Below are 26,782 nucleotides of genomic sequence, written 5' to 3'. Positions count from 1 at the left end.
TACGACATTGAGGGGGTATGGGTCTCCTCCGAGTTCTCATCACCCGGCCCCTGCACCCAGACCTGAGGGGTGTGGGGAAGACCCCAGCCTACCGAGTCAGGGCGGTGTGGGGTGCGCATGCGCAATGTTCCGAGACCTCCGGCGCTGGAAACGTGTAGGGCGGGGCCCAAATCCGGGTCCCGCTAGCAGGGCGGTGTGGGGTGCGCATGCGCAATGTCCGCTTCGGCTCTAGGACCGCGCGGGAGACAGCCGGGCCGCGGTGCAGTGTCAGACCCGAGAGTTGCAGCCTGAGTCACCGGCCCCGCCCTCCGGAGCCGGACGCCGCGGGAGGCCCGGGAGCGGCAGCGGAACGGACTCCCAGACCTCCGGACGCGTGAGGTGGTAAGCGCCCAGCCCGTACCCCCTCCGCACCCCGCAATTCCGGCTTTGGCGGCCCCCAGACCTGGCGAATCGTGAAGTCTCGGCCTCAGGAGCCCCCCAGATCCATGGTCTCAGATTCGAACCCTCAGACCTGTTCGACCCCCTTTCATGCCGTCCCGGGGACGTCCCGTACTTCTCCACCCTCTGTCTCATGATCCAAAATACAGGCCCATAGGTTTCAGAGGTACCCTGTGAATTCTTCCTTGGGGTGTCTTGAACCACGATCGTAGATCTGTGCCCCCAGTTCCAGCGAGAGACCCCATTATCCGGGAACCCAGGGCTCACAGCCACGATCTTAGACCACAAAGCCAGAGGTGACACTGGAATCCTGCCGCTGGGAATACCTGAATTCTCAAGCCCACATTTAGGATTTCCTAAACCCCGCCCTGGGGCCCTTTAGGCGGTGGATGTTTGCTCCGCGCCCATGACCCGCCAAGGACCTTTACATTCAGTCTGGGCTCTGGATCTCACATTCTAGCGCCCAGACACGTCGGGCACGCCTTACGCCAACTTGGGGTCCCCAACAAGAGAACCCCCACCAGACCTACACCCTCCCGTTAACGCGTGCACCCAGTCCAGGCTCCCTCAAGCCCATGGGTGCCTTTTAGACCCGAGGAGGTTGCAAACCTTGCGAGGACAACCCGCCCTCGCAAACTCAGACCCCCATCCGGAGGCCTCAGATCCCTCCTCCCATGTCCAGCTGCCGGAAATGCGTGTTTGAGGGGAGGGTGTGGGCTCAGGGGCGAAGCACCCACTGGTCCCCTTTTTTCCCCCCAGCAGTGAGTCGCAGCCATGTTCCTGGTTAACTCGTTCTTGAAGGGCGGCGGCGGCGGCGGCGGGGGAGGCGGGGGCCTGGGTGGGGGCCTGGGGAATGTGCTTGGAGGTCTGATCAGCGGGGCCGGGGGCGGCGGCGGCGGTGGTGGAGGCGGCGGCGGAGGCGGCGGTGGCGGTGGAACTGCCATGCGCATCCTAGGCGGAGTCATCAGCGCCATCAGGTAAGGCGGCGACTATCGGAGGGGCGGGGCCTGGAAATGTGAATGGGAGGTGCCTCAGGGGGGCGTGGTCCGGGAGGGGCGTGGTCTAACAATAATAGGATTAACCTGGAGGCTAACCTGGGTACCTGAATTAGGCCGGGGTGGCCTAGTTTGAGAGTCCTGTTATAAGGGGGTGGACCCCAATGAGGCGGATATCAGTCCTTGGGAGCGGGGCTTGATATGGGAGTAGTCTGATTGTGTGGGACCAGGACAATGTGGTCCTGAGGGGACCGATGTGGAGTTTTGGAGGGTGGGGCTTATGGGTCTGGGCCCGGCCTGCATTGGCTAACCTGGAGATGAACGTTAAAGGGGCGGAGCCAATGCGTCTGAGTGACATTTTACGGTCGGGGCTTGACTTATGAGTGTGGTCAGAGGTTTTAGGTGGGTTAATGAGGAGGTGAGCCCAGGAGAAAGCAAGACCTAATGGGATAGAGGAAATGGCCCAGAATGGGCTAGGCTTGCTGGGAACTGGCCGGATTAATGGAGAAAAATGCCCTGGTAGGGGTAGGGCAGGTTGGCCTAATTAGTCATGGCCACTGAGCAGTGATCCCTTGAAGGGACGGGGACCAATGGCTGGGGTAGGATGTTGGGAAGACAGGTGTTTAGGAAGGGGGCCATGGAGTAGAGTCTTGGGCAGATGGCACCTAAGGAGGATAAGACCTTGGGAAGCTGGGGCAGAGCGTCTATGAAGTGAGCCCTCCAAGGGGCGGGGGTTTTTGATTCTGTGTGGGATTTTTAGGTTGAGGGTGGCTGAGATGACTGGAATCTGCCACTGGGTAGGTGTGCCTGGCAGGAGTGGAGCCTCCCAGGGGACGGATCTCTGGGTTTCCTGAAGGGTGGGGTTGGCCTGAGGAAGGGAGAAGAGGGGCACGACCAGGGCTGTGTGGATTGGGACAGATGAGGACAAGAACAGATGAAGGGCACAGCAACCAAGTAAGGAAGATAGCGGCTGAGGTCTGGAGCGTTGGGGCTGATGGTTCTGTAGTGCTGCCCGTTGGAGGCCCCGCCCCCGACACTGACCCCTCCCCCTTATCTCTTCGCAGCGAGGCGGCTGCGCAATACAACCCGGAGCCCCCGGTAAGCCCACTCTGCAACCAGACCCACTTCTCCTGCCAAGGCCTCTTCGAGGTCCCATTCCTGTTCCTGTAGAGAAGTCCCACCTTCCTCCCCTTCTTGTGAAATTCCTCTGCCAGTTCCTCCCGTGCCATGTCCGCAGCTACGCCATGGGTCTTAGCCATGCCCCACATACGCGTACCCATTCACAACCACCTCTCATTCTTTTTCTCATCAAGCTGCCCAGCCCACTCTGACTTTCCCACCCAGGGTGCCTTGGTGTGGGGAGCCGTCCTGGCCGGGTTCCCCTCCCCCTGCTCTGAGCTCTCCTCCCTCTGCTCTGAGCTCTCCTCCCTCTGCAGCCCCCACGCACACATTACTCCAACATTGAGGCCAACGAGAGTGAGGAGGTCCGGCAGTTCCGGAGACTCTTTGCCCAGCTGGCTGGAGATGTAAGTAACCTGGGGTTCCCTGACCCCGTCCTAACCCTTCCATCCCTTCCCTTGTGGCTGCCCTTGCGCACACACCCTTGACCGTGACAATCCCAGTGTTCCCATTCTCCATGACATTCTCAGACCCTTCAGTCACGCCTGACCTGCCCCTAACTTCCGCCTGCAGGACATGGAGGTCAGCGCCACAGAACTCATGAACATTCTCAATAAGGTTGTGACACGACGTAAGTGACCGGGCTCAAGGAGTAGGGTAGGTTTAGAGGCAGAGGGGCCTGAGTGGCTTTGACCTCTGGCCCCTGACTTTCAACCTGTTGCCCACAGACCCTGATCTGAAGACTGATGGTTTTGGCATTGACACGTGTCGCAGCATGGTGGCCGTGATGGATGTATCCTTGGGAGCAGTGTGGGAGAGGCCCTGGGTGCACAGGGAGTTTTTTGAGAGTATGTTTGGAAAGCCAATGTGTAGCCTTCATATCCACATATCCATGAATGTGGAAATGCATTCATCAGAGCACGCTTACCTACAGACATGTGGCAGTAAATCATAACAATGCCAGCTGTTACAGCTGGCACTTTAATTATATAAAGTGACCGAACCTTCACAACCACCCTGTTGGACAGGCACAATTATTATACTCCATTTTACAGATGAGGAAACTGAGGCTCAGTTTCCTGAAAGAAGCAGTCATTTGTCTCAAGTTATAGATAAAGGTCAGGCGTGGTGGCTCATGCCTGTAATCCCAACACTTTGGGAGGCCGAGGTGGGCAGATCACCTGAGGTCAGGAGTTCGAGACCAGCCTGGCCAACATGGTGAAACCCCATCTCTATTAAAAAATACAAAAATTAGCCGGGCGTGGTGGTGTGCAGCTATAGTCTCAGCTACTTGGGAGGCTGAGGCAGGAGAATAGCTTAAACCCGGGAGGTGGAGGTTGCAGTGAGCAGAGGTTTCGTCACTCCAGTCTGTGGACTCAGGTCTTTTGGGCTTGGGAACCTAAATTTATAACAGCCACATGCACATGTACACACACACACACCTAAGAGCACACCCACATGCGTGAAAGTGTATGAGGCAGTGTGCTCAGGGACACACATATATCTGTATATGGGCCAGCCATCAGCTGACCTTTGATGCATGCATATTTTTATTTATTTTTGTTTTAAAAAATAGTTTATAAGAAGACAAACTTTCACTATATTGACCTGGCAAGTCTCAAACTCCTGACCTCAAGCAATGCTCCCACCTTGGCCTCCCAAAGTGTTGGGATTACAGGCTTGAGACACTGCGCCTGCCCTTATGCACATTTAACACATAGGGCAGTACAGACACACAATATATACATGTAATGTAATCACAGACATATTGCATAGAGCGAAGCAATCCCAACTGTACCTCTTAACCAGGTTATTGAACCTCTCTGTGCCTCAGTTTCTCTGTCTGTAAAATGGGTGAGTGATAATGGTGATACTGAATTGGAGCTACATGCAAAAGTTTTAGCATTGTGCATAACGCATAGTATGTGGTCTGTACACATTAGCTGTTAACTATGATATTGGGTAGAGTTTTCAGCTTTGAATATTCTTCTTTCTCTGGAAATAGTCCTGGTAGAACTGGTGTCCCGAAGATTTAGTGAGAAAGTGATGTTCCTGAGCTCAACAATCCACCTGCCTTGGCTTCCCAAAGTGCTGGGATTACAGGCATGAGCCACCATGCCTGGCCACACACTTGTTTTTCACATGTCCTAACATTTATGAAATTGAGTTACTGTCCATAATTTTCTTTTCTTTTTTTCTTTTCTTTTCTTTTTTTTTTTTTTTTGAGACAGAGTCTTGCTCTGTTTCCCAGGCTGAAGTGCAGTGGTACCATCTCAGCTCACTGCAAGCTCCACCTCCTACGTTTGAGCAATCCTCCTCCCTCAGCCTCCCAAATAGCTGGGATTACAGGTGTGTGCCACTACGCCTGGCCAATTTTTGTATTTTTAGTAGAGAGGGGATTTCATCATGTTGGCCAGGCTGGTCTTGAACTCCTGACCTCAAGTGAACCACCTGCTTCAGCCTCCCAAAGTGCTGGGATTACAGGCGGGAGCCACCGCGCCTGGCCTATCAAGAATTTTCTGAATGAGCAATTAACAACTCTTCAGGCGGCCGGGCGCGGTGGCTCAAGCCTGTAATCCCAGCACTTTGGGAGGCTGAGACGGGCGGATTACGAGGTCAGGAGATCGAGACCATCCTGGCTAACATGGTGAAACCCCGTCTCTACTTAAAAAAAATACAAAAAACTAGCCGGGCGAGGTGGCGGGCGCCTGTAGTCCCAGCTACTTGGGAGGCTGAGGCAGGAGAATGGCGTAAACCCGGGAGGCGGAGCTTGCGGTGAGCCGAGATCCGGCCACTGCACTCCAGCCTGGGCGACAGAGCGAGACTCCGTCTCAAAAAAAACAAAAACAAAAACAAAAAAAACAAACAACTCTTCCGGCAAGGAATGTGTACTTTAGAGTAGTTGAATATAATTCCTCATGGTTATGTTCCTTTTTTGAGACGGAGTTTCGCTCTGTCACCCAGGTTGGAGTGCAGTGGCGTGATCTCCGCTCACTGCAAGCTCTGCCTCCTGAGCTCATGCCATTCTTCTGCCTCAGCCTCCCGAGTAGCTGGGACTACAGGCGCCCGCCACCTCACCGGGCTAATTTTTTGTATTTTTAGTAGAGACGGGGTTTCACTGTGTTAGCCAGGATGGTCTCAATCTCCTGACCTTGTGATCCACCCACCTTGGCTTCCCAAAGTGCTGGGATTACAGGCACGAGCCACCACGCCCGGCCTAGTTATGTTTAAAGAGAATCCTTATTTAGAAATATAAGTGACGATTTGTATGGATAAAATGAAAAATAAAACTGCACACCAGGTGATACGACTAGGACCAAGCGGGAGCTGGAATTTCAGCTGTGGCTCCCCTGCTTGCTGTATCACCATCGTGTCCACAGTGCATGTGATGCGTGCATCTGGGTGTAGCTGTCACTCTTCTTTTTTTTTTTTTTTTTTTTTTTTTTTTTTTTTTTTTTGAGACGGAGTCTTGCTCTGTCGCCCAGGCTGGAGTGCCGTGGCCGGATCTCAGCTCACTGCAAGCTCCGCCTCCCAGGTTCACGCCATTCTCCCGCCTCAGCCTCCCGAGTAGCTGGGACTACAGGCACCGCCACTTCGCCCGGCTAGTTTTTTGTATTTTTTTAGTGGAGACGGGGTTTCACCGTGTTAGCCAGCATGGTCTCGATCTCCTGACCTCGTGATCCACCCGTCTCGGCCTCCCAAAGTGCTGGGATTACAGGCTTGAGCCACCGCGCCCGGCCAGCTGTCACTCTTCTTAACACCCTCCCACCAGAGCGACACCACAGGCAAGCTGGGCTTTGAGGAATTCAAGTACTTGTGGAACAACATCAAAAGGTGGCAGGTGTGTAGCAACCTCTGAAATCCCTGGCACCCAGACCCCCAAGCCACAGAGATACCATGCTCCACAATGCTCACTTGGACCCGATCTCTCTGTCCCCACAGGCCATATACAAACAGTTTGACACTGACCGATCAGGGACCATTTGCAGTAGCGAACTCCCAGGGGCCTTTGAGGCGGCAGGTATGGCTGGCAGGGACATGGTGGGGCTGGGAGTGGGATGGGTAAGAAAACCTTTACTCAGCTGGTTTGGGCCTGACTCCTGGGCATGGGAGTGGGTTGGGCCATGTGGCCCCCACACCTGAAGGACTAAATCCATCTCAGGGTTCCACCTGAATGAGCATCTCTATAACATGATCATCCGACGCTACTCAGATGAAAGTGGGAACATGGACTTTGACAACTTCATCAGCTGCTTGGTCAGGCTGGACGCCATGTTCCGTGAGTGACGCCCCAGCTGTCTTCCTGGGTGGGGATTCCTATGACCTCTATGGGCCAAAGTCTCCTCTAAGCCTGACTTTGAGGTGGGCGATGCTAGGGGCACAGGGGTGACTGAATCAGCCCCAGTTTCTGCCCTCATGGAGCGCACAGTCTAGTGGAGGAGAGACGAGTCCCCAGACAGTGACAGTTCAGACTGGTGATGGCTGAGAGGGGAAGCTCAGGGCAGAGTGATGGATTGTGATGGGGGCAGCACAGGCTGAGGGTCTGGGGCTCTGGTGAGGGAAAGAGTGAGCAGAGTGTGCTCAGATTGTGCTTGGGGAAGCCTAGAGGGCAAATCCAATCCAGGAGGCACCTGATGCAGCCCAAGGGGTCAGGGAGGGCTCACTGGAGAGGGAACATTGGGACCTGAGGGATGAGGAGAGAACTTAGTGAGCAGGTAGGGAATACTGTTGCAGGGGGAGGGAACAGCATGTGCAAAGGCCTAGAAGGGGAAAGAAGATGGGGCTTCTGGTACTTTTAGCTTGCTTTCTTTTCTTTCTTTTTTCTTTTCTTTTCTTTCTTTCTTTTTTTTTTTTTTTGAGACGGAGTCTCGCTCTGTCACCCAGGCTGGAGTGCAGTGGCAGGATCTCAGCTCACTGCAAGCTCCGCCTCCCGGGTTTACGCCATTCTCCTGCCTCAGCCTCCCGAGTAGCTGGGACTACAGGCGTCCACCACCGCGCCCGGCTACTTTTTTGTATTTTTTAGTAGAGACAGGGTTTCACTGTGTTAGCCAGGATGGTCTCGATCTCCTGACCTCGTGATCCGCCCGTCTCGGCCTCCCAAAGTGCTGAGATTACAGGCTTGAGCCACCGCGCCTGGCCTTTTTTTTCCTTTCTCTTGTCTTTTCTTTTCTTTCTGCCTGCCTGCCTTCCTGCCTTCCTATTCTTTTCTCTTCCTTTCTCTTCCTTTCTCTCCTCTCCTCTCCTTTCCTTTCCTTTCTCTCTTCTTTCTTTTTTTTTTTCCTTTTTGACAGAGTCTTCCTCTTGTTGCCCAGGCTGGAGTGCAGTGGCACCATCACAGCTCACTGCAGCCTCAACTCCTAGGCTCCAGCAGGCCTCCTGCCTCAGCTTACCGAATACCTGGGAGTACAGGCACACACCGCCATGCCTGGCTAATTTTTTAAAATTTTTTGTAGAGACAGGGTCTTGCTATGTTTCCCAGGCTTGTCTTGAACTCCTGAGCTCCAGCAGTCCTCCCACCTCTGTCTCCCAAAGCCTTGGTATTATAGGCATGAGCCATTGCATGTGGCCTTCTGAGTGTTAGTGTACTGAATGCTGAAGACATGGCTGAGAAGTAGGAATTACTGTCCTTATTTTATGGAGGAAGAACTTAGGGTTCAAGGAGGCAAAATCTCTTGCTCATAGTCACCCAGCTAGGAAGTTGCAAAGCCGGAATTTGAACTTGGATCTGTCTGAGATTTGAGCTAAGTAAGAGAAGTTAGGAGCAGTGGACATGATTAGGTCATGCAGGATTGTGGGTGCAAAATTTGGGGGTGCTCAGACTCTACCAGGGACATTGGGGAGCCATTGCAGGTTCTAGGCAGAGGGAGGGACAGGGTCAGATTTGGCTTTAGAAAGATCCCTTGGCCTTACCGGGTGCGGTGGCTCATGCCTATAATCCCAGCACTTTGGGAGGCCGAGGTGGGCGGATCATGAGGTCAGGAGTTCGAGACCATCCTGGCTAACACGGTGAAACCCCGTCTCTACTAAAAATACAAAAAATTAGCCGGGTGTGGTGGTGGGCAACTGTAGTCCTAGCTACTCGGGAGGCTGATGCAGGAGAATGGCGTGAACCTGGGAGGTAGAGCTTGCAGTGAGCTGAGATTGCACCACTGCACTCCAGCCTGGGTGACAGAGCAAGACTCCGTCTCAAAAAAAAAAAAAAGAAAGATCTCTCGGCCTCCAGGCCGGGCACAGTGGCTCACGCCTATAATCCCAGCACTTTGGGAGGCCGAGGCAGGAGTATCACCTGAGGTCAGGAGTTCAAGACCAGCCTGGCCAACATGGCGAAACCCCATATCTACTAAGAACACAAAAATTAGCCGGGCGTGGGGGCATGCCTGTAATCCCAGCTACTCAGGAAGCTTAGGGAGGGAGAATTGCTTGGAACCCAGGAAGCGGAGGTTGCAATGAGCAGAGATCATGCCATTGCACTCCAGCCTCCAGCCTGGGTGACAAGAGCGAGACTCCATCTCAAAAAAGAAAAAAAAGAAAGAAAGATCCCATGGCCAGGACAATGCATGAAGAGTGACAGAGGAAAAGAATCAGGTATGTGAGATAGCAGGGAGGTGAAGAAAGTGGACAGAAAGGGGAGATGAGGCCAAAAGTCACATAAGAAGGGCCAGGAAATAGCCACTGGATCTACCAGCAAGAAGGCTGATAGTCGGGAGGATCGTTTGAGACCAGCCCAGGCAACATTGTAGGACCCCATCTCTACAAAAAAAAAAAAAAAATAGACACTGGATCTACCAGCAAGAAGGCTAATAGTCGGGAGGATCGTTTGAGACCAGCCCCCCCAGGCAACATAGTAGGACCCCATCTCTACAAAACAAAACAAAAAAAGTAGCCGGGCGTGGTGGCACATGCCTGTGATCTCAGTTGCTCGGGAGGCTGAGGTGGGAGGATCACTTGACCCCGGGAGGGTGAGGCTGCAGTGAGCTATGATCTTGCCACTGGACTCCAGCCCGGGCCACAGAGATATTGTCTCAAAAAAAAAAAAAAAAATGAGGGCCAGACATTGTGGCTCACTCCTGTAATCCCAGCACTTTGGGAGGCCAAGGCGGGCAGATCACCTGATGTCAGGAGTTTGAGGCCAGCCTGGCCAAGATAGTGAAACCCCGTCTCTACTAAAAATACAAAAAAATTAGCTGGGTGTGTTGGTGCACGCCTGTAGTCCCAGCTACTCAGGAGGCTGAGGCAGGAGAATCACTTGAACCTGGGAGGCAGAGGTTGCAGTAAGCCAAGATTGTGCCACTGTACTCCAGTCTGGGCAACACAGTGGGACTCTGTCTCAAAAAAAAAAAAACAAAAGGCAGCCAGGGAGTGCAGGACGCTGTGGGTGTGGACACCTGAGGGTTGTGGTAACTGAGCGATGATAGTGTAGTCATTGTGTCTAGATTCCCTGTGGGTGGGGAACATGTAGTCAAGTTTCAGGGCAGATGTGGGGACCTACCTGTAAGACTCTAGGGGCAGGAAGTAGAGAGTGCAGAGCCTCCCTCTAGTAGCCTGTTAGGCTTGGAACTGGAGAGGATGGAGCATAGATGTCAGTAGGAGGCTGGGGCTGGGCAGAGGTGATATCAGTACACAGAGGCCATTATTGAGGAGGGTAACAGCTTGGATTCCAATCCTCATTTCTTCACTTTCTTGCTGTGTGACCTGGGGCATGGCCCCTCCCTTCTCTGCCTCATTTTTTTTTTCTTTTCCTTTTCTTAATTTTTAGTTTTTTTAAAAAACAGAGATGAGGTGTCTGTTGCCCAGATTGGTCTCGAACTCCTGGGCTCAAGTGATCCTCCCATCTCGGCCTTCCAAAGTGTTGGGATTACAGGTGTGAACCACCATGCCCAGCCTGTGCTTCATTTTAAAATGACACTTATCTCACAGAGTTGGATTAAATGAGCTAATACCTAGAAAGCACTTTACACTGTGCTGGGTGAAGGGGTGGCCTGCCCCTCCACACCTGTGGGCATTTCTCATGAGAGACTTGAGAAAAGAAATGAGACACAGAGACAAAGTATAGAGAAGGAAAAAGTGGGCCCAGGGGACCGGCGCTCAGCATACAGGCGGCACTGGTCTCTGAGTTCCCTCAATATTTATTGATCATTATCTTTACCATCTTAGAAAAAGGGAAGTGGCGCCGGGCGCGGTGGCTCAAGCCTGTAATCCCAGCACTTTGGGAGGCCGAGGCGGGCGGATCACGAGGTCAGGAGATCGAGACCATCCTGGCTAACATGGTGAAACCCCGTCTCTACTAAAAATACAAAAAACTAGCCGGGCGTGGTGGCGGGCGCCTGTAGTCCCAGCTACTCGGAGGCTGAGGCAGGAGAATGGCCTGAACCTGGGAGGCGGAGCTTGCAGTGAGCCGAGATCGTGCCACTGCACTCCAGCCTGGGTGACACAGCGCGAGCCTCGGTCTCAAAAAAAAAAAAGAAAAAAAAAGAAAAAGGGAAGTGGCAGGATAATATGATCATATAGGGAGAAGGTCAGCAGTGAGACATATGAATAAAGATTTCTGTGACATAAGTTTAAGGAAAAGTGCTGTGCCTTGATATGCATATGCAAACATCTCCGTAAACCTTTTTAGTGCATAAAGAGCAGCATTGCCGCTAGCTAGTCCCACCTTCAGCCCTAAGGAGGTTTCTCCTTTGTCAGTAAACAGAACATACAATCGGGTTTTACACCGAGATGTTCCATTGCCCAGGGACGGGCAGGAGACAGATGCTTTTCTCTATCTCAACTGCCAAAAGGCCTTCTTTCCTCTTACACTAGTCCTCCTCAGCACAGACCCTTCACGGGTGTCCGGCTGGGGGACGATCAGGTCTTTCCCTTCCCACGAGGCCATATTTCAGACCATCACATGGTGAGAAACCTTGGACAATACCTGGCTTTCCTAGGCAGAGGTCCCTGCGACCTTCCGCAGTGTATGTGTCCCTGGGTACTTGAGATTAAGAGAATGGTGATGACTTTTAACCAGCAAGCTGCCTTCAGGCACTTGTTTAACAAAGCACACCCTGCACAGCCCAAAATCTGTTAAACCTTGAGTCACCACAGCACATGTCTCTTGCAAGGACAGGGTTGGGGGTAGGGTCACAGATTAACAGCATCTCAAGTACAGAACAAAATGGAGTCTCTTATGTCTACTTTTTTCTATATAGACACAGTAACAGTCTGATCTCTCTTTTCCCCACAGCTGGGCACACAGTGAAGTACCAGCTGCTATTATTGTCATCCCATATATTTGTGTAATGTTATTATGCTAAAAACCAATCTCCTTCCTTCCCTACCCCTAAACCTCCCCATCTCCTCCTCCAGGTGCCTTCAAATCTCTTGACAAAGATGGCACTGGACAAATCCAGGTGAACATCCAGGAGGTAAGAACCCCCATCTTGGGGTATGGGTGCCTAGGGGGACCCTACCCCTTGGCCCTTCATACCAGCTCTGAGCTGCAGTCCCCTCCCTCCTATTTTGCCAGCAGTCCCTGGGTGAGGGCAGAGGGCCTGGTGCTCTGGGGTTCCCTGTCCTCACTCTCCACCCTCCTCTCCCCAGTGGCTGCAGCTGACTATGTATTCCTGAACTGGAGCCCCAGACTCATCCCCTCACCGCCTCGCTATAGGAGTCACCTGGAGCCTCGGTCTCTCCCAGGGCCCATCCTGTCTGCAGTCACATCTTTGTGGGGCCTGCTGACCCACAGCTTTTGTTCTCCCAGCACTTGTTACCCAGCTTCTCAACATCCAGGGCCCAATATGCCTGCCTGGAGTTTCCCTTGGCTCTAGAACACTCTAACAAGCTCTGTCCAAGGGTCTCCCCACTCCCACCGGGCCCTGCACACACCCGTTCCGTAACCTCTACCCTGTATCGGTGCCAAGCCTAGCACTTGTGATGCTTCCATGCCTCGAGGGCCCTCTCTCGGTTCTGGGAGGATGACTCCAGTCCCTGCACACCCTGGCACACCCTTCATAGTTGCCACCCAGGCGGCCAAGCTCCAGACCGTGCCAGACCCAGGCGCCCCAGTGCCTTTGTCTATATTCTGCTCCCAGACTGCCAGGCCCAGGAGGAAATAAACGCACCCTGGTTGCTGATCTCTATGTGATCTGCCTCCTGATCTGATCTGAGAGAGGAGGGAGGAGCTTGGGCTCTGGGTCCTGGGGAACTGGGGAGGTCATAGATTCATCCCCAGGGCTGGATCTGTGGATCTCCTTGTCTTTTTCTCATCTGTATTTTTTTTCTCATCCTGAGCTGTGGAGGCTGAGACAGGACCCAGAAGGCCCCGTGATCTCTGCTTCTGCTTCCAGAGTCTGGGCTGGAGGGAGGCCTTAATACCACTCCTGGCCCTGTCTCCCAAGGCCATGTTTGCCCCTCTTGCAGCTTCTCCATCCACAACAGAGGCCTCTGCCTCTGTTGTGTCATGGACCATGGTCAGTGTCTTCCTTCCCACTTGAGGACACCACCCCATGTCCGCGGGTCCCGAGGGGCAGCCTATGGGTGCTGTTTGGGGTACCCAGCAGAGGGCCCAGAGGCAGCGACATCCTAGGGGTAGCCCTGGTCCAGCGTGAGGCACTGAGGGCTGGGAGTAGTGCGCAGTCCACAAAGCAGAGATCGCTGGCTGGTGGGAGTATGGGCTTGGCGGGAAGGGGTGGACACACACATACACACACACACAGAGGCCAGCGTTTATTGACACTTGTTCAAGTCCCTCAGGCCCCCCAGGCTTCCTGGTCTTAATTCCTGGGGAAGGAGGCCCAGCCAAGGCAGTACAGGCTGTAGACAGAGCCTAGAAAGGGGAACCGCGGGAGACAGAATGAGACCTAATCCCCTCCCTGGACATCCCGGGCTTTTAAGGCCTTCTTCAGACTCCGGAGTTCCCAGCCTGGACCCCAGCTCTAGTTTGGGCTCCAGCTCCCTTCCCAGATTGGACTCCTATTGTAAAGGCCCCTGGCGTTGATCTAGATCAGGCTGGGAGCTTCCTCCCCAACTCCTCCCTGGGCCTCAGTCCCACTACTAGCCCAGCCCCCATCCTGGGACACGAGCCCAAGCCCTATTACTCCCTTCCCTCCAGCTCAGTACTCCACCCCCTTCCTAAACGCCAACCCCCAACCCAGATCCTGGTCAGTCCTGGCCAGAAACCAGCCGCCTCCTACCCTGGGTCCAGCCCCGCCTCCCCGGCAGCTCGGCCGGGTTGTGCCCTGCGCTCACCTCCCAGACTCAGAGCCATTGTCACTCGGTATAGGATGTTGTCAACGAAGCCGCCCTTCAGGTACAACGGGATGTCATTGTCCTCCTGGATGTGGGGGTGTCTGATGAGAAGGGTGCCGGCTGCTCCCTTGAGGGCGCCCCGCCTGCCCCCTGCTCGGCGCGTCGGATCCCCCCACCCCCAGCCCCGCCCACCTGGAAGAGCTTCTGTTTCTCGGGCACTCGGTTCTGGAGGCGGTTCCGGGCGGTGGAGCTGAAGGAGCGGATCAGTGCCGGGGAGACCTGCGGGGTGGGAGGTGGGCGGGTATTGGAGGCACCTGGAGGGGTGTCCTGAAGGGGAACCGCTCTCTGAGACCTGGACATGGGGACAGCCCCATCCCTAGCGACCGTCCCAAAGGCGAGGAGGGTGATAACTTGGATTTTATTACCTGCGAACTGCCAGCCTGGGTGGGGAGGGGACTCGCCCTAGAGTCTGACCTGGAGGTGACCGGGCTGCCTAGAGGGTCCTGGAAGGGAGAGGACCCAGAAGGACTTTGTTCTGTGGGGTCTAAGTCCTGAGCTTTTTGTCGGGGGAGGGTTTCCTGGATTAAAGGGAGGAAACCAGGTCCCGGGAACGTGGGGACCGGAATGGAGGTCCCGGGAGCGTCCAGGCTGCCTGAGAAGCCCTGGGTGAGGCCAGGATGTTACGTTTCCGTTTCCGGTGTTAAGGGTTCCCGAGATGTTAAGTTCAAACCCGGGGCTTTGGGCTAGAGTGGGGGTCCCCAGTTGTCTCTGAAGAGTGGATTGTGGGGGAGGGGACCCAGGTTGTTTAGCGGGGAGTCCCAGGCCCTGAGGGGGGCTCACGTTCCAAGGCCCCAGATGCGGGGGTACTTGGAGAGTCGCGTATTAGGGCGGGGTTTTCTGGGTGGGGGGCCCCGGCCCAGCCCGTGGGGGCCTCACCCGCAGGGCCTGCATTCTGCCTCGTCCTCTTCCGCCGGAGTCACCTCCCCTCTCCGCCCAAGGACACGCATGGCCCTCTCCTGTCCAGGAACTCCAGACCCCGCCCGCTGCGCGCAGCGTGACAGCTGGGGACGCGGCGGGGCTGGGGCTGGGGTGGGGGGAGTCCCGCTACTCGATTCGTCCACCGAGGAGGAAGCGGTCCAGACCCTCACCCCGGGCCGCAACGCGCACCCCTTTCGGTCTCGGAATTTCTGTTGGGACAGGAGCGGAAAGCGGTACCAGGGAATCCGTTTTTGCAGATTTTTGGAGATTTCCGGGGGAGCAAGTGCAACTCCTCCCTGGATCTCTCCCTGCCCGCTGGTATGTGAGAGTGAGGAGGGAAAGGCATAAGGCCGAGTTCCAACTCCCTGTTCTGTCTACACAGCCAGAGATTGCACCTCCGAGCCTGTTTCCGTATCTGTAATGTGAGGGCTAAGGCAGGATCTTTCTCGGAGATTTGTTGAGACGTTAAATGACCTTGTTTTTAGGAAACATAAGCTGAAGTCCTTGGGGGTGAAACGGTATTCTATGTTACCCTAAGAAACACATCATATGTATTTATAGCTCTCTAATTCTGGCAGGCAGCGGGGTGCGGCACAGTTGTCCTAATGGTTTTAGCAACCAGGAAAGATCCTGGCCTAGTCTAAAAGGTTTTCTTTTTTCTTCTTTTTTTTTTTTTCTTTTCAGACTGGGTTTTGCTCTGTTGCACAGGCTGGAGTGCAGTGGTGTGATCATAGCTCACTGCAGCCTCGACCTCCTGGGTTCAGCGATCCTCCTGCCTCAGCCTCCTGAGTGGTTGGGACTTACAGGTGCATACCACCATGCCCAACTAATTTTTGTGTTTTTTGTAGAGGCTGGGTTTCACCATGTTGTCCAGGCTGGTCTCGAACTCCTGAGCATGAGAAATCCGCTAGCCTCGACCTCTCAAAGTGCTGGGATTACAGGTGTGAGCCACCGCACCCAGCCAATAGACAATGTTTGTTTGTTTTTGAGGCAGCATCTTACAGTGTTGCCCAGGGTGGTCTCCAACTCCTCCAAGTAATGTTCCCACCTCTATCTCCCAAAGTGGTGGAATTAGATGTGTGAGCCACTACACCCAGCTTCTAAAAGGTTTTTAACAATCTGTCTTATTTATTTATTTATTTTAGACAGTCTTGCTCTGTTGCACACCTTGGAGTACAGTGGTACAACCTTGGCTCACTGAAACCTTCTGCCTCCCAGGTTTGGGCAATTTTTGTACCTCAGCCTCCAAAGTAGCTGGGATTACAGGCACCCGCCACCACACCCGGCTAATTTCTGTATTTTTTAGTAGAGACAGGGTTACACCATGTTGGCCAGGCTGGTCTCAAACTCCCGACCTCAGGTGATCTGCCCGCCTTGGCCTTCGAAAGTGCTGGGATTACAGGCCCAAACCACCACTTCCAGCCACAGTCTCTTTTAAAGAGGGGTTTTATAACTATTAAATTCCTTTAACACTTTCAAACTATGCTTGTAAAATTAATGTTAGGTTTTTCCATTTAAGAGCCACACATAGGGCCAGGCGTGGTGGCTCACGCCTGTAATCCTAGCACTTTGGGAGACCAAGGTAGGTGGATCACTTGAGGCTGGGAGTTCAAGACCAGCCTGGTCAACATGACAAAACCCTGTCTCTACTAAAAATACTAAAATTAGCCAGGTGTAGTCCCGGGTGCCTGTAATCCCAGCTACTTGGGAGGCTGAGGCACAAAAATCGTTTGAAAACAAGAGGCAGAGACTGCAGTGAGCCAAGATTGCACCACTATATTCCAGCTTGGGTGACAGAGTGAGATTCTGTCTCAGAAAAAAAAAAAAAAAAAAAAAAAAGCCAAAGTAGGCTGACTTACCAGATGAACAGATGACTCTTCAATTCTTAAATAACTTTTATGAATCAAAAATTCATAAACTGTACATAAACAGATTTCAAGTAAGTCTTAGTCACCAACTGAATTCCACATTTTACAATGGAATTACAAGATTGACCTGTCGTTTGAATAGGCCAGTTTGCCTTAAATATTACAGATTCTTAAAATACCAAGTATCCACAGATTCTCTAACACAAAGTTAATACCACGGGGGCCGGGCGCAGTGGCTCACGCCTGTAATCCCAACACTTTGGGAGGCCAAAGCGGGTGGATCACCTGAGTTCAGGTGTTCAAGACCAGCCTGGCCAACACGGCAAAACCCTGTCTCTATTAAAAATACAAAAATTAGCCAAGCGGGTGCCTGTAATCCCCGATACTTGGGAGGCTGAAGCACGAAAATCACTTGAACCTGGGAGGTGGAGGTTGCACTGAGTGGAGATTACGCCATTGCACTCCAGCCTGGGCAACAGAGCGAGACTCCATCTCAAACAAAAAGAAAAAACAAAGTTAGGCCTGGCGCGTTGGCTTGTGCCTGTAATCCCAGCACTTTAGGAGGCCAAGTCGGGCGGATCACGAGGTCAGGAGATGGAGACCATCCTGGCTAACACAGTGAAACCCTGTCTCTACTAAAAATACAAAAAATTATCCGGGCATGGTGGCGGGCGCCTATAGTCCCAGCTACTCGGGTGGCTGAGGCAGGAGAATGGCGTGAACCTGGAAGGTGGAGGTTGCAGTGAGCTGAGACCGTGCCGTTGCACTCCAACCTGGGTGACAGCAAGACTCGGTCTCAAAAAAAAACAAAAAAAAAAACAAAGTTAATACCATGGTTTTGACTGTCTTAATTTTCTTTTTCTTTTTCTTTTCTCTTTTTTTTTTTTTTTTTTTGAGACAGTCTTGCTCTGTCACCAGGCTGGAGTGCAGTGGCACGATCTCAGCTCACTACAATCTCCACCTCCTGGGTTCAAGTGATTCCCCTGCCTCAGCCTCCTGAGTGGCTGGGACTACAGGTGCATGACACCATGCCTGGCTAGTTTTTTGTATTTTAGTAGAGACGAGGTTTCACCATGTTGGCCAGGATGGTCTCAAACTCCTGACCTCAGGTGATCCATCTGCCCCGGCCTCCCAAAGTGCTGGGATTACAGGCGTGAGCCACTGTGCTCGGCCTCTTTTTCTTTTCTTTTCTTTATTTTATTTATTTATTTATTTATTTATTTATTTATTTGCCTGTTGGTTCAGTGACACAAGGACCTAAAAATGTTCAGGTGGAAGTCTCATCTCCCAGTTCTTGGATCCATTGTGTGCCCAGTGGAAGCATTCTTCTCCATGCGGACCAAAATCTCTAAACTAGCAGAGCTCAAAGCTATTGAGGAGAGAAGCGATTCTTCAAGTTATTGTGCGTAACAGAGAGAGGAACCATTTCTACTCACTTTCTCCCTGACTCCCAGTCCCATAAATTCTCACTATGGGGAAACGTGATAGAGAGGTCTCTCATGCAAAGCACAGGCCATGTCCTGTAAGACAATCCCATTTTTGCAGGGTATTGTTTCCCAGTTGGTACTTTAATGGAGTCATTGCTGACTCATTCTACCGTTCAGTTAGGCCGGTTGCTTCTGGGTGATGGGGAAGATAGTAAGATTCTATAAGATTCCATAGGCAGGAGCCCATTGCTGCACTTCCTTCACTTTCAAATGATTTTTTTTTTTTTTTTAATAAGGTCTTGGTCTGTCACTCAGGCTGGGGTGCAGTGGCACCATCATAGCTCACTGAAACCTTGATCTCCTCGGCCAAAGTGATCCTCTCAACTCAGCTTCTTAAGTAACTGGGACACTACAGGTGCGTACCATTATGCTCACTTAATTTTTTTGGTATTCTTAGTAGAGACAGGGTCTCACTATGTTGCCCAAACTGGTCTCAAACTCATGGTCTCAAGTGATGCTCCCACCTCAGCCTCCCAAAGTGCTGGGATTACAGGTGTGAGCCACCGCACCCAGCCTCAGATGGATTTCTTGTTCTGAGGCAATGCTGTGTGGAATGCCATGATGGTGGATGAGCATGCTTTGAGTCTGCAGATGGTGGTGACAACAAACACATTAAAGGCAGGGAAGGAAGTTCATGTTCCGGATATCTGTCTATTCCAGTGAGGACAAATCTTTGCCCTCTTCATGACGGAAGAGGTCCAAGGTAATCAACTCGCCACCAGGTAGCAGGCTGATCCCCAGGGAATGGTGCCATATTGGGGCTCAGTGTTGGTCTCTGGTGTTGGCAGATTAGGCACTCAGCAGTAACAGTAGCCAGGACAGCCATGGCAAGGGAAAGCTGATGTTGCTGAACCCATGCATAGCATCCATCTTTGCCACTATGACCACTTTGTTCATGGACTCATTGAGCAAGCATTAGGGTGGCTGGGAAAAGAGCCTGACTCTCATGTACACAAGTGTCATCTTGTCTGCCTGATCATTAAGAATTTTTGGGCCAGGCACAGTGGCTCACGCCTGTAATCCCAGCACTTTGGGAGACCGAGGCGGGTGAATCATGAGGTCAGGAGATGGAGACCATCCTGGCTAACACGGTGAAACCCCGTCTCTACTGAAAATACAGAAAATTAGCCGGGCGTGGTGGCAGGTGCCTGTAGTCCCAGCTACTTGGGAGACTGAGGCAGGAGAATGGCGTGAACCTGGGAGGCGGAGCTTGCAGTGAGCCGAGATTGTACCACCGCACTCCAGCCTGGGCGACAGAGCGAGACTCTGTCTCAAAAAAACAAAAATTTTTGGCTGGGTGCGGTGGCTCACGCCTGTAATCCTAGCACTTTGGGAGGCTGAGGCGGGTGGATTGCCTGAGGTCAGGAGTTTGAGACCAGCCTGGCCAACATGATGAAACCCTGTCTCTACTAAAAATACAAAAATTAGCCACGTGTGGTGGCAGGCGCCTGTAGTCCTAGCTACTTGGGAGATTGAGTTGGGAGAATCACTTCAACCTGGGAGGCAGAGGTTGCAGTGAGCCAAGATTGTGCCATTGTACTCCAACCTGGGCAACAGAGGAAGATTCCATCTCAAAAAAAAGGAATTTTCATTGCAGTGGCTGCCTTTGGGTGGGCACCCCTATAGGACACAAATATCTTCACAGTCTGTGCAGAGTCTGAGAGGCCCATCCATATACTTCTCCAAGCTTCCTTGTCATTAATCTTTCAGTCTTCTTCCTTCCACATACTTGACCATCCACCCAAACCATTAGCAACTGCCCATAAATTAGTATGGATCTATACTTCCGGCCACTTCTCCCTGCAGGCATACTGGACAACTAAATGTGCAGCATGAAATTCTTTTTTTTTGAGAAGAGTCTCGCTCTGTTGCTCAGGCAGAGTTCAGTGGCACAATCTCAGCTCACTGCAACCTCCACCTCCCGGGTTGAAGCGATTCTCCCGCCTCAGCCTCCGAGGTAGCTGGGACTACAGGTGTGCACCACCACACCCAACCTGCATGAAGTTCTGACCACTGCCCTTCAGGTTCATCCCTAAGGGAGGTTGTAATGCTGCCATTGTCCACTTTTGAGTGGTACCAGCATGATGTACAGACTAGCTGTAAGCTGGGCTCAAGTTTCTTTTCTTTTTTTTTTTTTTTTTTGAAATGGAGTCTCGCTTTGTTGCCAGGCTGGAGTTCAGTGGCACAATCTCTGCTCACTGCAACCTCTGCCTCCTGGGTTCAAGTGATTCTCCTGTCTCAGGCCTCTTGAGTAACTGGGATTACAGGCGCCTGCCACCACGCCTGGCTAATTTTTTTTGTATTTTTAGTAGAGACAGGGTTTCATCATGTTGGCCAGATTGGTCTCGAACTCCTGACCTCAGGTGATCCACCCGCCTCAGCCTCCCGTAGTGCAGGGATTACAGGCGTGAGCCACTGTGCCCGGCCTGTTTTTTTGTTTTTGTTTTTGTTTTTGAAACAGTTTCACTCTGTTTCCCAGGCTGGAGTGCAGTGGTGCGGCCGTGGCTCACTGCAACCTCCACCTCCCAGGTTCAAGCAATTCTCCTACCTCAGCCTCCCGAGCAGCTGGGATTACAGGCATGTGCCACCATGCCTGGCTAATTTTTGTATTATTAATAAAGATGGGGTTTCACTATGTTGGCCAGGCTGATCTCAAACTCCTGGCCTCCAGTGATCCACCCACCTCGGCCTTCCAAAGTGCTGGGAATTACAGGGGTGAGGACACCGCACCTGGCCGTGTTTTTTAATACAACAAAAGTTACTTGACAGAGGGTCATGCATTTCTACTTCACCAAAGTCCCCACCAACCCCTACTGTCTTCCATCTATTTCACTTATTCCTATTTCTTGCCTGGTCTGTAGGCATTTGAGTTTGCCACTCATGGATAGGGTCTGGCGTGGCAACTGCCTGGAACTTCAGCACTGCTCCCTACCATCCCTCCAATCCCAATTCCTGGGAGGGAATCCCAGGTCTCATTCCACCCACTTTTCCTCCTCCTCCCCAGCACCTTCCCCGGGTCCTGCCCACCATCATCTTCTCGCTTCTGGCTCACTGCATCCGCCTCTTCTCTGTTCTCCGTGTATACAGCTGTAATCATTATCTAGTTAATTGCTTCAACTCAAGAGAGTAATAAAATTTCTCTTATCTCAACACAAAGTCTGGTTACAGCCTGGACAAAGTTCCTGGATTAAACTCCAAGGGGCCAGGAGGTCTGGAACAATATGTCCATGTCAAAAGCAATGAAGCAGCTGGCACAGCGGCTCACGCCTGTAATCCCAGCCTGAGCGACAGAGCGAGTCCCTGTCTCTAAACCAAACAACAAAAACTGCTGCTGCCATAGCACAGGTCTCATTTAGGAATGGTTTTGTCAACTTGCGGGACAAATGAGCTCAAACTCAGTATAAAGGGCCAGCTGGGGGATGTCATCTCTGCTCCTCTGTATCGGTTTACATGAAGACTTAGCTTCATACATGGTTTAAAGGGGACAGAATCGCTGGGCGTGGTGGCTCACGCCTGTAATCCCAGCACTTTGGGAAGCTGAGGCAGACAGATCACTTGAGGTCAGGAGTTCAAACCCAGCCTGGCCAACATGGTGAAATCCCATCTCTACTAAAAATACAAAAATATTAGCCGGGTGTGGTGGTAGATGCCTATAATCCTAGCTACTCAGGAGGCTGAGGCAGGAGAATCGCTTGAACCTGGGAGGCAGTGGTTGCAGTGAGCTGAGATCGAGCCAAATAAATAAATAAATAAATAAATACACAGATTTTACATACCAACAGATCTCAATATAGAGATCTTATTTCGATCTTGAGCTAAACAAATATTTTTAAATTTATGCCTTTTTTTTTTTTTTAAGAAAAAGTTTCACTCCAGCCTGGGTGACAGAGTGAAACTGTGTTTCAAGAGAAAAAAAAAAAAAAGTCCTTATATTTTAGAAACACATAAATACACATTCAATTTTTGTTGTTGTTGGAATGCTATAACATATAATGTTTATTATTTATTTTTTTGAGACGGAGTCTTGCTCTGTCATCAAGGCTGGAGTGCAGTGGCACGATCTCGGCTCACTGCAACCTCCGCCTCCCAGGTTCAAGAGATTCTCCTGCCTCAGCCTCCCAAGTAGCTGAGATTACAGGCGCCTGCAACCACGCCCGGCTAATTTTTGTATTTTTAGTAGAGATGGGGTTTTGCCACCGTGACCAGGCTGGTCTCGAACTCCTGAATTCAGGTGATCCGCCAGCCTCAGCCTCCCAAAGTGCTGGGATTACAGGCGTGAGCCACAGTGCCCGGCTACACAGTTCAAAACAATACGTATTTATTATCTCAGTTTCCGTGGGTGGAGAATGGGTGGATGGTTCACACAGCGGTTGGGAAGCCCGCAGGAGTTGCGGGTTGTGATTGGGAACCAGGCCTGCCCTTGGGCGGCCTTCGGGGTCCAGAACTTGGCTTCAGTGCCGCTCTGCTGCCGTCTTGTGGCGGGTACAGAAACAACCGCCGTTTCCACCTGGACCTTCCCATACTCTAACCATTCTTGATGTTTTAGAACTTGCTTTTCAAAATTTTTAGCTTTTATTCTCCCAGTTGCTGAATAGATGATAAAGTCACATGGTTTAAAATTCATGAGGATAAACAGGGTATTCCTCTCCCTGGGGACTCTAGGTTTCTTTCCGGGGAAACTATTCTATGTTGTTTCTTTTTCTTTCTTTCTTTCTTTCTTTTTTTTTTTGTGAGACAGAGTCCCACTCTGTTGCCCAGGCTGGAGTGCAGTGGCGCGATCTCGACTCACTGCAACCTCCGCCTCCCGGGTTCAAGCGATTCTCCTGCCTCAGCCTCCTGAGCAGCTGGGATTACAGGTGTGTACCACAATGCCCGGCTAATTTTTTTTTTTTTTTTTTTTTTTTTTTGTATTTTTAGTAGAGAAGGAAGTTTTACCATGTTGGTCAGGCTGGTCTTGAACCCCTGACCTCAGGTTTTCTGCCTGCCTTGGCCTCCCAAAGTGCTGGGATTACAGGCGTGGGCCGTCGCGCACTGCCACTTATTTGTTTCTTTTGTATCCGTCTGGAAAAAGTTCATGTACATACAAAAGCAAACAACACACATATACACGACCAACAACAACAAGAACACCCCCCAAAACATGCCCAGCCTTTCCCAGTAATAAAAGGATAATTTGTTCCTGGCCAGGTGAGGTGGCTCACACCTGTAATCCCAGCACTTTGGGAGGCTGAGGCAGGAGGGCCACTGAAGGCCAGGAATTGGAGACCAGCTTAGGGAATATAGTGAGATCCCTTTTCAACAAAAATAAAAATAAAAAAATTAGCTGAGTGTGGTGGCCCATGCCTGTGCTCCCAGCTACTGGGAAAGGCTGAGGTGGGAGAATCACTTAAGCCTGAGAGGCGGGGGTTGCAGTGAGCCTGGATTGCACCACTGCACTCCACCCTGCATAGTAAAGTGAGACCCTGTCTCAAAAATAAAAAATAAAAAAAAAGGTTATGATCCCACCAGCATCTAAGCTACATGAATGCATGGAGTTTTTCAGTATTGTTCCCTGGTGATCTCCAGTGTCTGGAACAGTGCCTGGCACACAAAAACACAGCAAGTAGAATAATGAACTCCCCGTTCCTATCACCGAGCCTCAGCAAACTTGCCTCATCTACACCTCACCCACCTTTTCCCCTCAATGGATTTTTAAATCAAAGCCAAGGCATCATCATATCCTTTCATCCATGAATACTTCAAATTGTATCTCTAAGAGACAACTCCATATCACACCTAAGCAGTTAACAAGAATTCCTTAATACAACTAAATATCCAGTCAGAGTTCAATATCCATTTTTTTCCATTGGGTCATATATATTTTTTGTTTGTTCAAAACATATTATTTGTTCAAATCAGAATCAATAAATACTGTTCCAGGCATAGTGGCACATGACTATAGTCCCAGCCACTCAGGAGGCTGAGGCAGGAGGATTTTTTTTTTGTTTTTTTGAGACAGGGTTTTGCTCTGTTCCCCAGGCTGGAGTTCAGTGGTGCGATCATAGCTCACTGCAGCCTTGATGTCCAGGCTCAAGGGATCTTCCCAGCCCAGCCTCCCTAGTAACTTGGACTACAGGTGCGCATCACCATGCCTAGCTAATTTTTTTATTTTTACTTTTGTAGATATGGGGATCTCACTATGTTGCCCAGGCTGGTCTTAAACTCCCAGGCTCAAGTGATCCTCCTGTCTCAGCCTCCTAAAGTGCTGAGATTACAGGTGTGAGCCACTGTGCCTGGTCAAATATGACTTCTTCTTCTTCTACTTTTTTTTTTTTTTAGACAGTCTCACTCCATTACCCAGGCTGGAACACAGTGTTTCAATCTTGGCTCACTGCAACCTCTGCCTCCTGGGTCAAACAATTCTTGTGCTTCAGCATCCTGAGTAGCTGGAATTTTACAGGTGTGTGTCACCATTCTCGGCTAATTTTTGTATTTTTAGTAGAGACAGGGTTTCACCATGTCGGCTGGCTGGTCTCGAACTCCTGACCTCAGGTGATCTGCCTGGCTCAGCCTCCTAAAGTGCTGGGATTACTGGTGTGAGCCACCGCATGTGCCCAAATGTGACTTCTTGAAGCTCTCCCTTACCTCAAAGAACAGAGCCTGGCTCTTCCATTCTGGGAGTAAGCACAGGTCTATCGTTGCCTTCAGTTGCCTTCAAGACCACTGCGGTCCTGTTCCAGTCACTTTAGGGGATTGCGTCTTTGGCCACCTCTAAGAGTCCTTGAACAGTCTCAGCTCGCTGCTTAGGTTGAATGATCAAAGCAGAAAGTCCTGGCTTCACTGAACCAAAAATGTCCCTTCCAGAATTGGAAGCTGTTCTGGTGTTTTCTGCACAAAAGTGTAAACATAGATTCAAGTTCCAGTGCTTTCTGCATCCAACAGAATTCCACACAAGGCCCTGACTCTGACCTCGATGGAGTGCATGAAGACAGGAAGATAAACCCAGCCTGCTGCAAACACAGGTTACCATCAGCATGAAAAAGTTACACCCCATGAAGTGGCCATTCTCTTCTCAAGACGTGGTGAGTCTAGGCCCTTCTTGCAGAAGCACAGCTGCACATACACACACACACACACACACACATATATATATATATATTTTTTTTTTTTTGAGACGTTCTTGGTCTATTGCCCAGGCTGAAATGCAGTGGTGCAATCTCAGCCTTCTGGTTTCAAGCAGTCCTCCCACCTCAGCCTCCTGAGTTGCTGGGACTACAGGTGCATATCAGCACGTCTGGCTAATTTTTGTATTTTTTGTAGAGATGAGGTTTTACTGTGTTGCCCACGCTGGTCTTGAACTCCTGGGCTCAAGCTATTTGCCTACCTCAGCCTCCCAAAGTGCTGGGATTACAGACATAAGCTATCATGCCTGGCCAAATTCCTTATCTTTCTCTCTTTTGTTTTTTTTTTTTTTGAGACAGGGTCTCACTCTTGCCCAGGTTGGAGTGCAAGAGACAGGATCATAGCTTACAGCAGCTTTAAACTCCTGGGCTCAAGTGATCCTCCTTCCTCAGCCTCCTGAGTACTGCTGGGACTACAGGTGTGCCACTACACCTGGCCAATTTTTAAATTTTTTGGAGATAGTGTCTTGCTATGTTGCCCAGGTTGGTCTCAACTCCTGGCCTCAAGTGATCCTTCCACTGGCCCCTCCCAAAATGCTGGGATTATAGGAATGAGACACCACACCTGGCCTCCTTATTATTCTTTTTCCTTTTTTTTTTTTTTTTTTTTAAGATAGAGTCTCGCTCTGTCATCCAGGCTGGAGTGCAGTGCTGCGATCTTGGCTCACTGCATCTTCCGCTTCCCAGGTTCAAGCGATTCTCTTGCCTTAGCCTCCCGAGAAGGTGGGATTACAGGTGCACGCCACCACCCCTGGCTAATTCTGCATTTTTAGTAGAGACAGGGTTTTACCATGTTGGCCAGGCTGGTCTTGAACTCCTGACCTTGGGTAATCTGCCCATCTTGGCATCCCAAAGTGCTGGGATTACAGGTGTGAGTCACCGCACCCGGTCCCTTCTCTCTTAAAGTAGAAAAAAAAAAAAAAAAGCCAGTCACCAGAGACATAAATGGCAATGCATGCATCAGGCATGGTGCTAGGAACTTTATACACATGTAATCCTTTCAAAAAATAGCTCTTTTAAGTAAAAAAAAAAATGACCCCTCCCCATATTAAATGAACAAATGATATGAACATACAAGTAATTTATTCAATTAACAAATATTTATTGAGCACCTACTATGTTTCAGGCACTGTGCTAAAATCAATTCCGATGGTCAACAAATATGCGAACAAATGGTAACTTTATCATTATTGAAGGAATGCAAATGTAAACAAAAGTGACTTTTCCATTTTTCACCTGTTCAATGGTCTATGTTCAAAATAAATGATTCTCCAGGATTGGATGAGCATGGCTTTGGGATCTCTTCTACAGTAGGTAGATACACAGGTGCATAATCTTCCTGAAGGCACTTGAGCAATGTCTATAGAATGGCTTAAAATATATACACATTGGCCGGGCGCGGTGGCTCAAGCCTGTAATCCCAGCACTTTGGGAGGCCGAGACGGGTGGATCACGAGGTCAGGAGATCGAGACCATCCTGGCAAACACGGTGAAACCCCGTCTCTACTAAA

General features: G+C 51.0%; 2 protein-coding genes and 1 long non-coding RNA gene across 10 annotated transcripts; 2 read left to right on the top strand and 1 right to left on the bottom strand.

Annotated features, from left to right (window-relative positions):
- Positions 1-237: 237 nt before the first annotated feature.
- LOC101020329 (calpain small subunit 1) lies at positions 238-12,670 on the top strand. 6 transcript variants are annotated; one of them, XM_009194219.1, is made up of 11 exons: positions 238-381; positions 1,201-1,415; positions 2,498-2,531; positions 2,870-2,959; positions 3,126-3,183; positions 3,281-3,345; positions 6,325-6,393; positions 6,495-6,573; positions 6,715-6,831; positions 11,898-11,956; positions 12,132-12,670. In XM_009194219.1, the coding sequence occupies exons 2-11, from the start codon at positions 1,213-1,215 to the stop codon at positions 12,156-12,158; spliced, it is 801 nt and encodes a 266-aa protein (XP_009192483.1). In that variant the 5' UTR covers positions 238-381; positions 1,201-1,212; the 3' UTR covers positions 12,159-12,670. The 6 variants fall into 6 exon arrangements, with proteins under 6 accessions (XP_009192483.1, XP_003915435.1, XP_009192485.1 ...); XM_003915386.2 differs by having other exon boundaries at positions 1,198-1,415; XM_009194221.4 differs by lacking the exons at positions 238-381; positions 1,201-1,415 and adding an exon at positions 1,547-1,835.
- Positions 12,671-13,241: 571 nt separating this feature from the next.
- LOC116271663 (cytochrome c oxidase subunit 7A1, mitochondrial) lies at positions 13,242-15,326 on the bottom strand. Of its 2 annotated transcripts, XM_031659590.1 has the most exons (5): positions 14,715-15,326; positions 14,204-14,281; positions 13,971-14,057; positions 13,779-13,863; positions 13,242-13,356 (listed from the first exon to the last, which is right to left on the bottom strand). In XM_031659590.1, exons 1-5 carry the CDS (start codon positions 14,727-14,729, stop codon positions 13,304-13,306), a joined length of 318 nt encoding a protein of 105 aa, XP_031515450.1. In that variant the 5' UTR covers positions 14,730-15,326; the 3' UTR covers positions 13,242-13,303. The 2 variants fall into 2 exon arrangements, with proteins under 2 accessions (XP_031515450.1, XP_031515451.1); XM_031659591.1 differs by lacking the exon at positions 14,204-14,281.
- Positions 15,327-17,802: 2,476 nt separating this feature from the next.
- On the top strand, positions 17,803-26,548 carry LOC116271664. Of its 2 annotated transcripts, XR_004180319.1 has the most exons (4): positions 17,803-18,026; positions 18,348-18,466; positions 25,033-25,172; positions 26,398-26,548. It is a non-coding gene; the product is annotated as an uncharacterized LOC116271664 (long non-coding RNA). The 2 variants fall into 2 exon arrangements; XR_004180318.1 differs by having other exon boundaries at positions 17,803-18,466.
- The last annotated feature ends 234 nt before the right edge of the window (positions 26,549-26,782 follow it).

This window comes from Papio anubis, chromosome 20 (genome assembly GCF_008728515.1).
Source record: "Papio anubis isolate 15944 chromosome 20, Panubis1.0, whole genome shotgun sequence".
Lineage (NCBI taxonomy): Eukaryota > Metazoa > Chordata > Mammalia > Primates > Cercopithecidae > Papio > Papio anubis.
The sequence above is the reverse complement of the archived record's forward strand: the minus strand, read 5'-3'. Positions and strand labels throughout refer to the sequence as shown.

What these genes read in the sequence shown, in the direction of transcription:
- LOC101020329 (XM_009194219.1), top strand. Translation starts at nt 1,213, where the DNA reads ATGTTCCTGGTTAACTCGTTCTTGAAGGGCGGCGGCGGCGGCGGCGGG. An exon ending in TTGCCCAGCTGGCTGGAGAT is followed by an intron (nt 2,960 to 3,125) that starts GTAAGTAACCTG and finishes TTCCGCCTGCAG; the next exon opens with GACATGGAGGTCAGCGCCAC. An exon ending in AGGGGCCTTTGAGGCGGCAG is followed by an intron (nt 6,574 to 6,714) that starts GTATGGCTGGCA and finishes AATCCATCTCAG; the next exon opens with GGTTCCACCTGAATGAGCAT.
- LOC116271663 (XM_031659590.1), bottom strand. An exon ending in CCCAGGCTGGCAGTTCGCAG is followed by an intron (nt 14,058 to 14,203) that starts GTAATAAAATCC and finishes CCCACCCCGCAG; the next exon opens with GTCTCCCCGGCACTGATCCG. An exon ending in AATGGCTCTGAGTCTGGGAG is followed by an intron (nt 13,357 to 13,778) that starts GTGAGCGCAGGG and finishes TCCCCTTTCTAG; the next exon opens with GCTCTGTCTACAGCCTGTAC.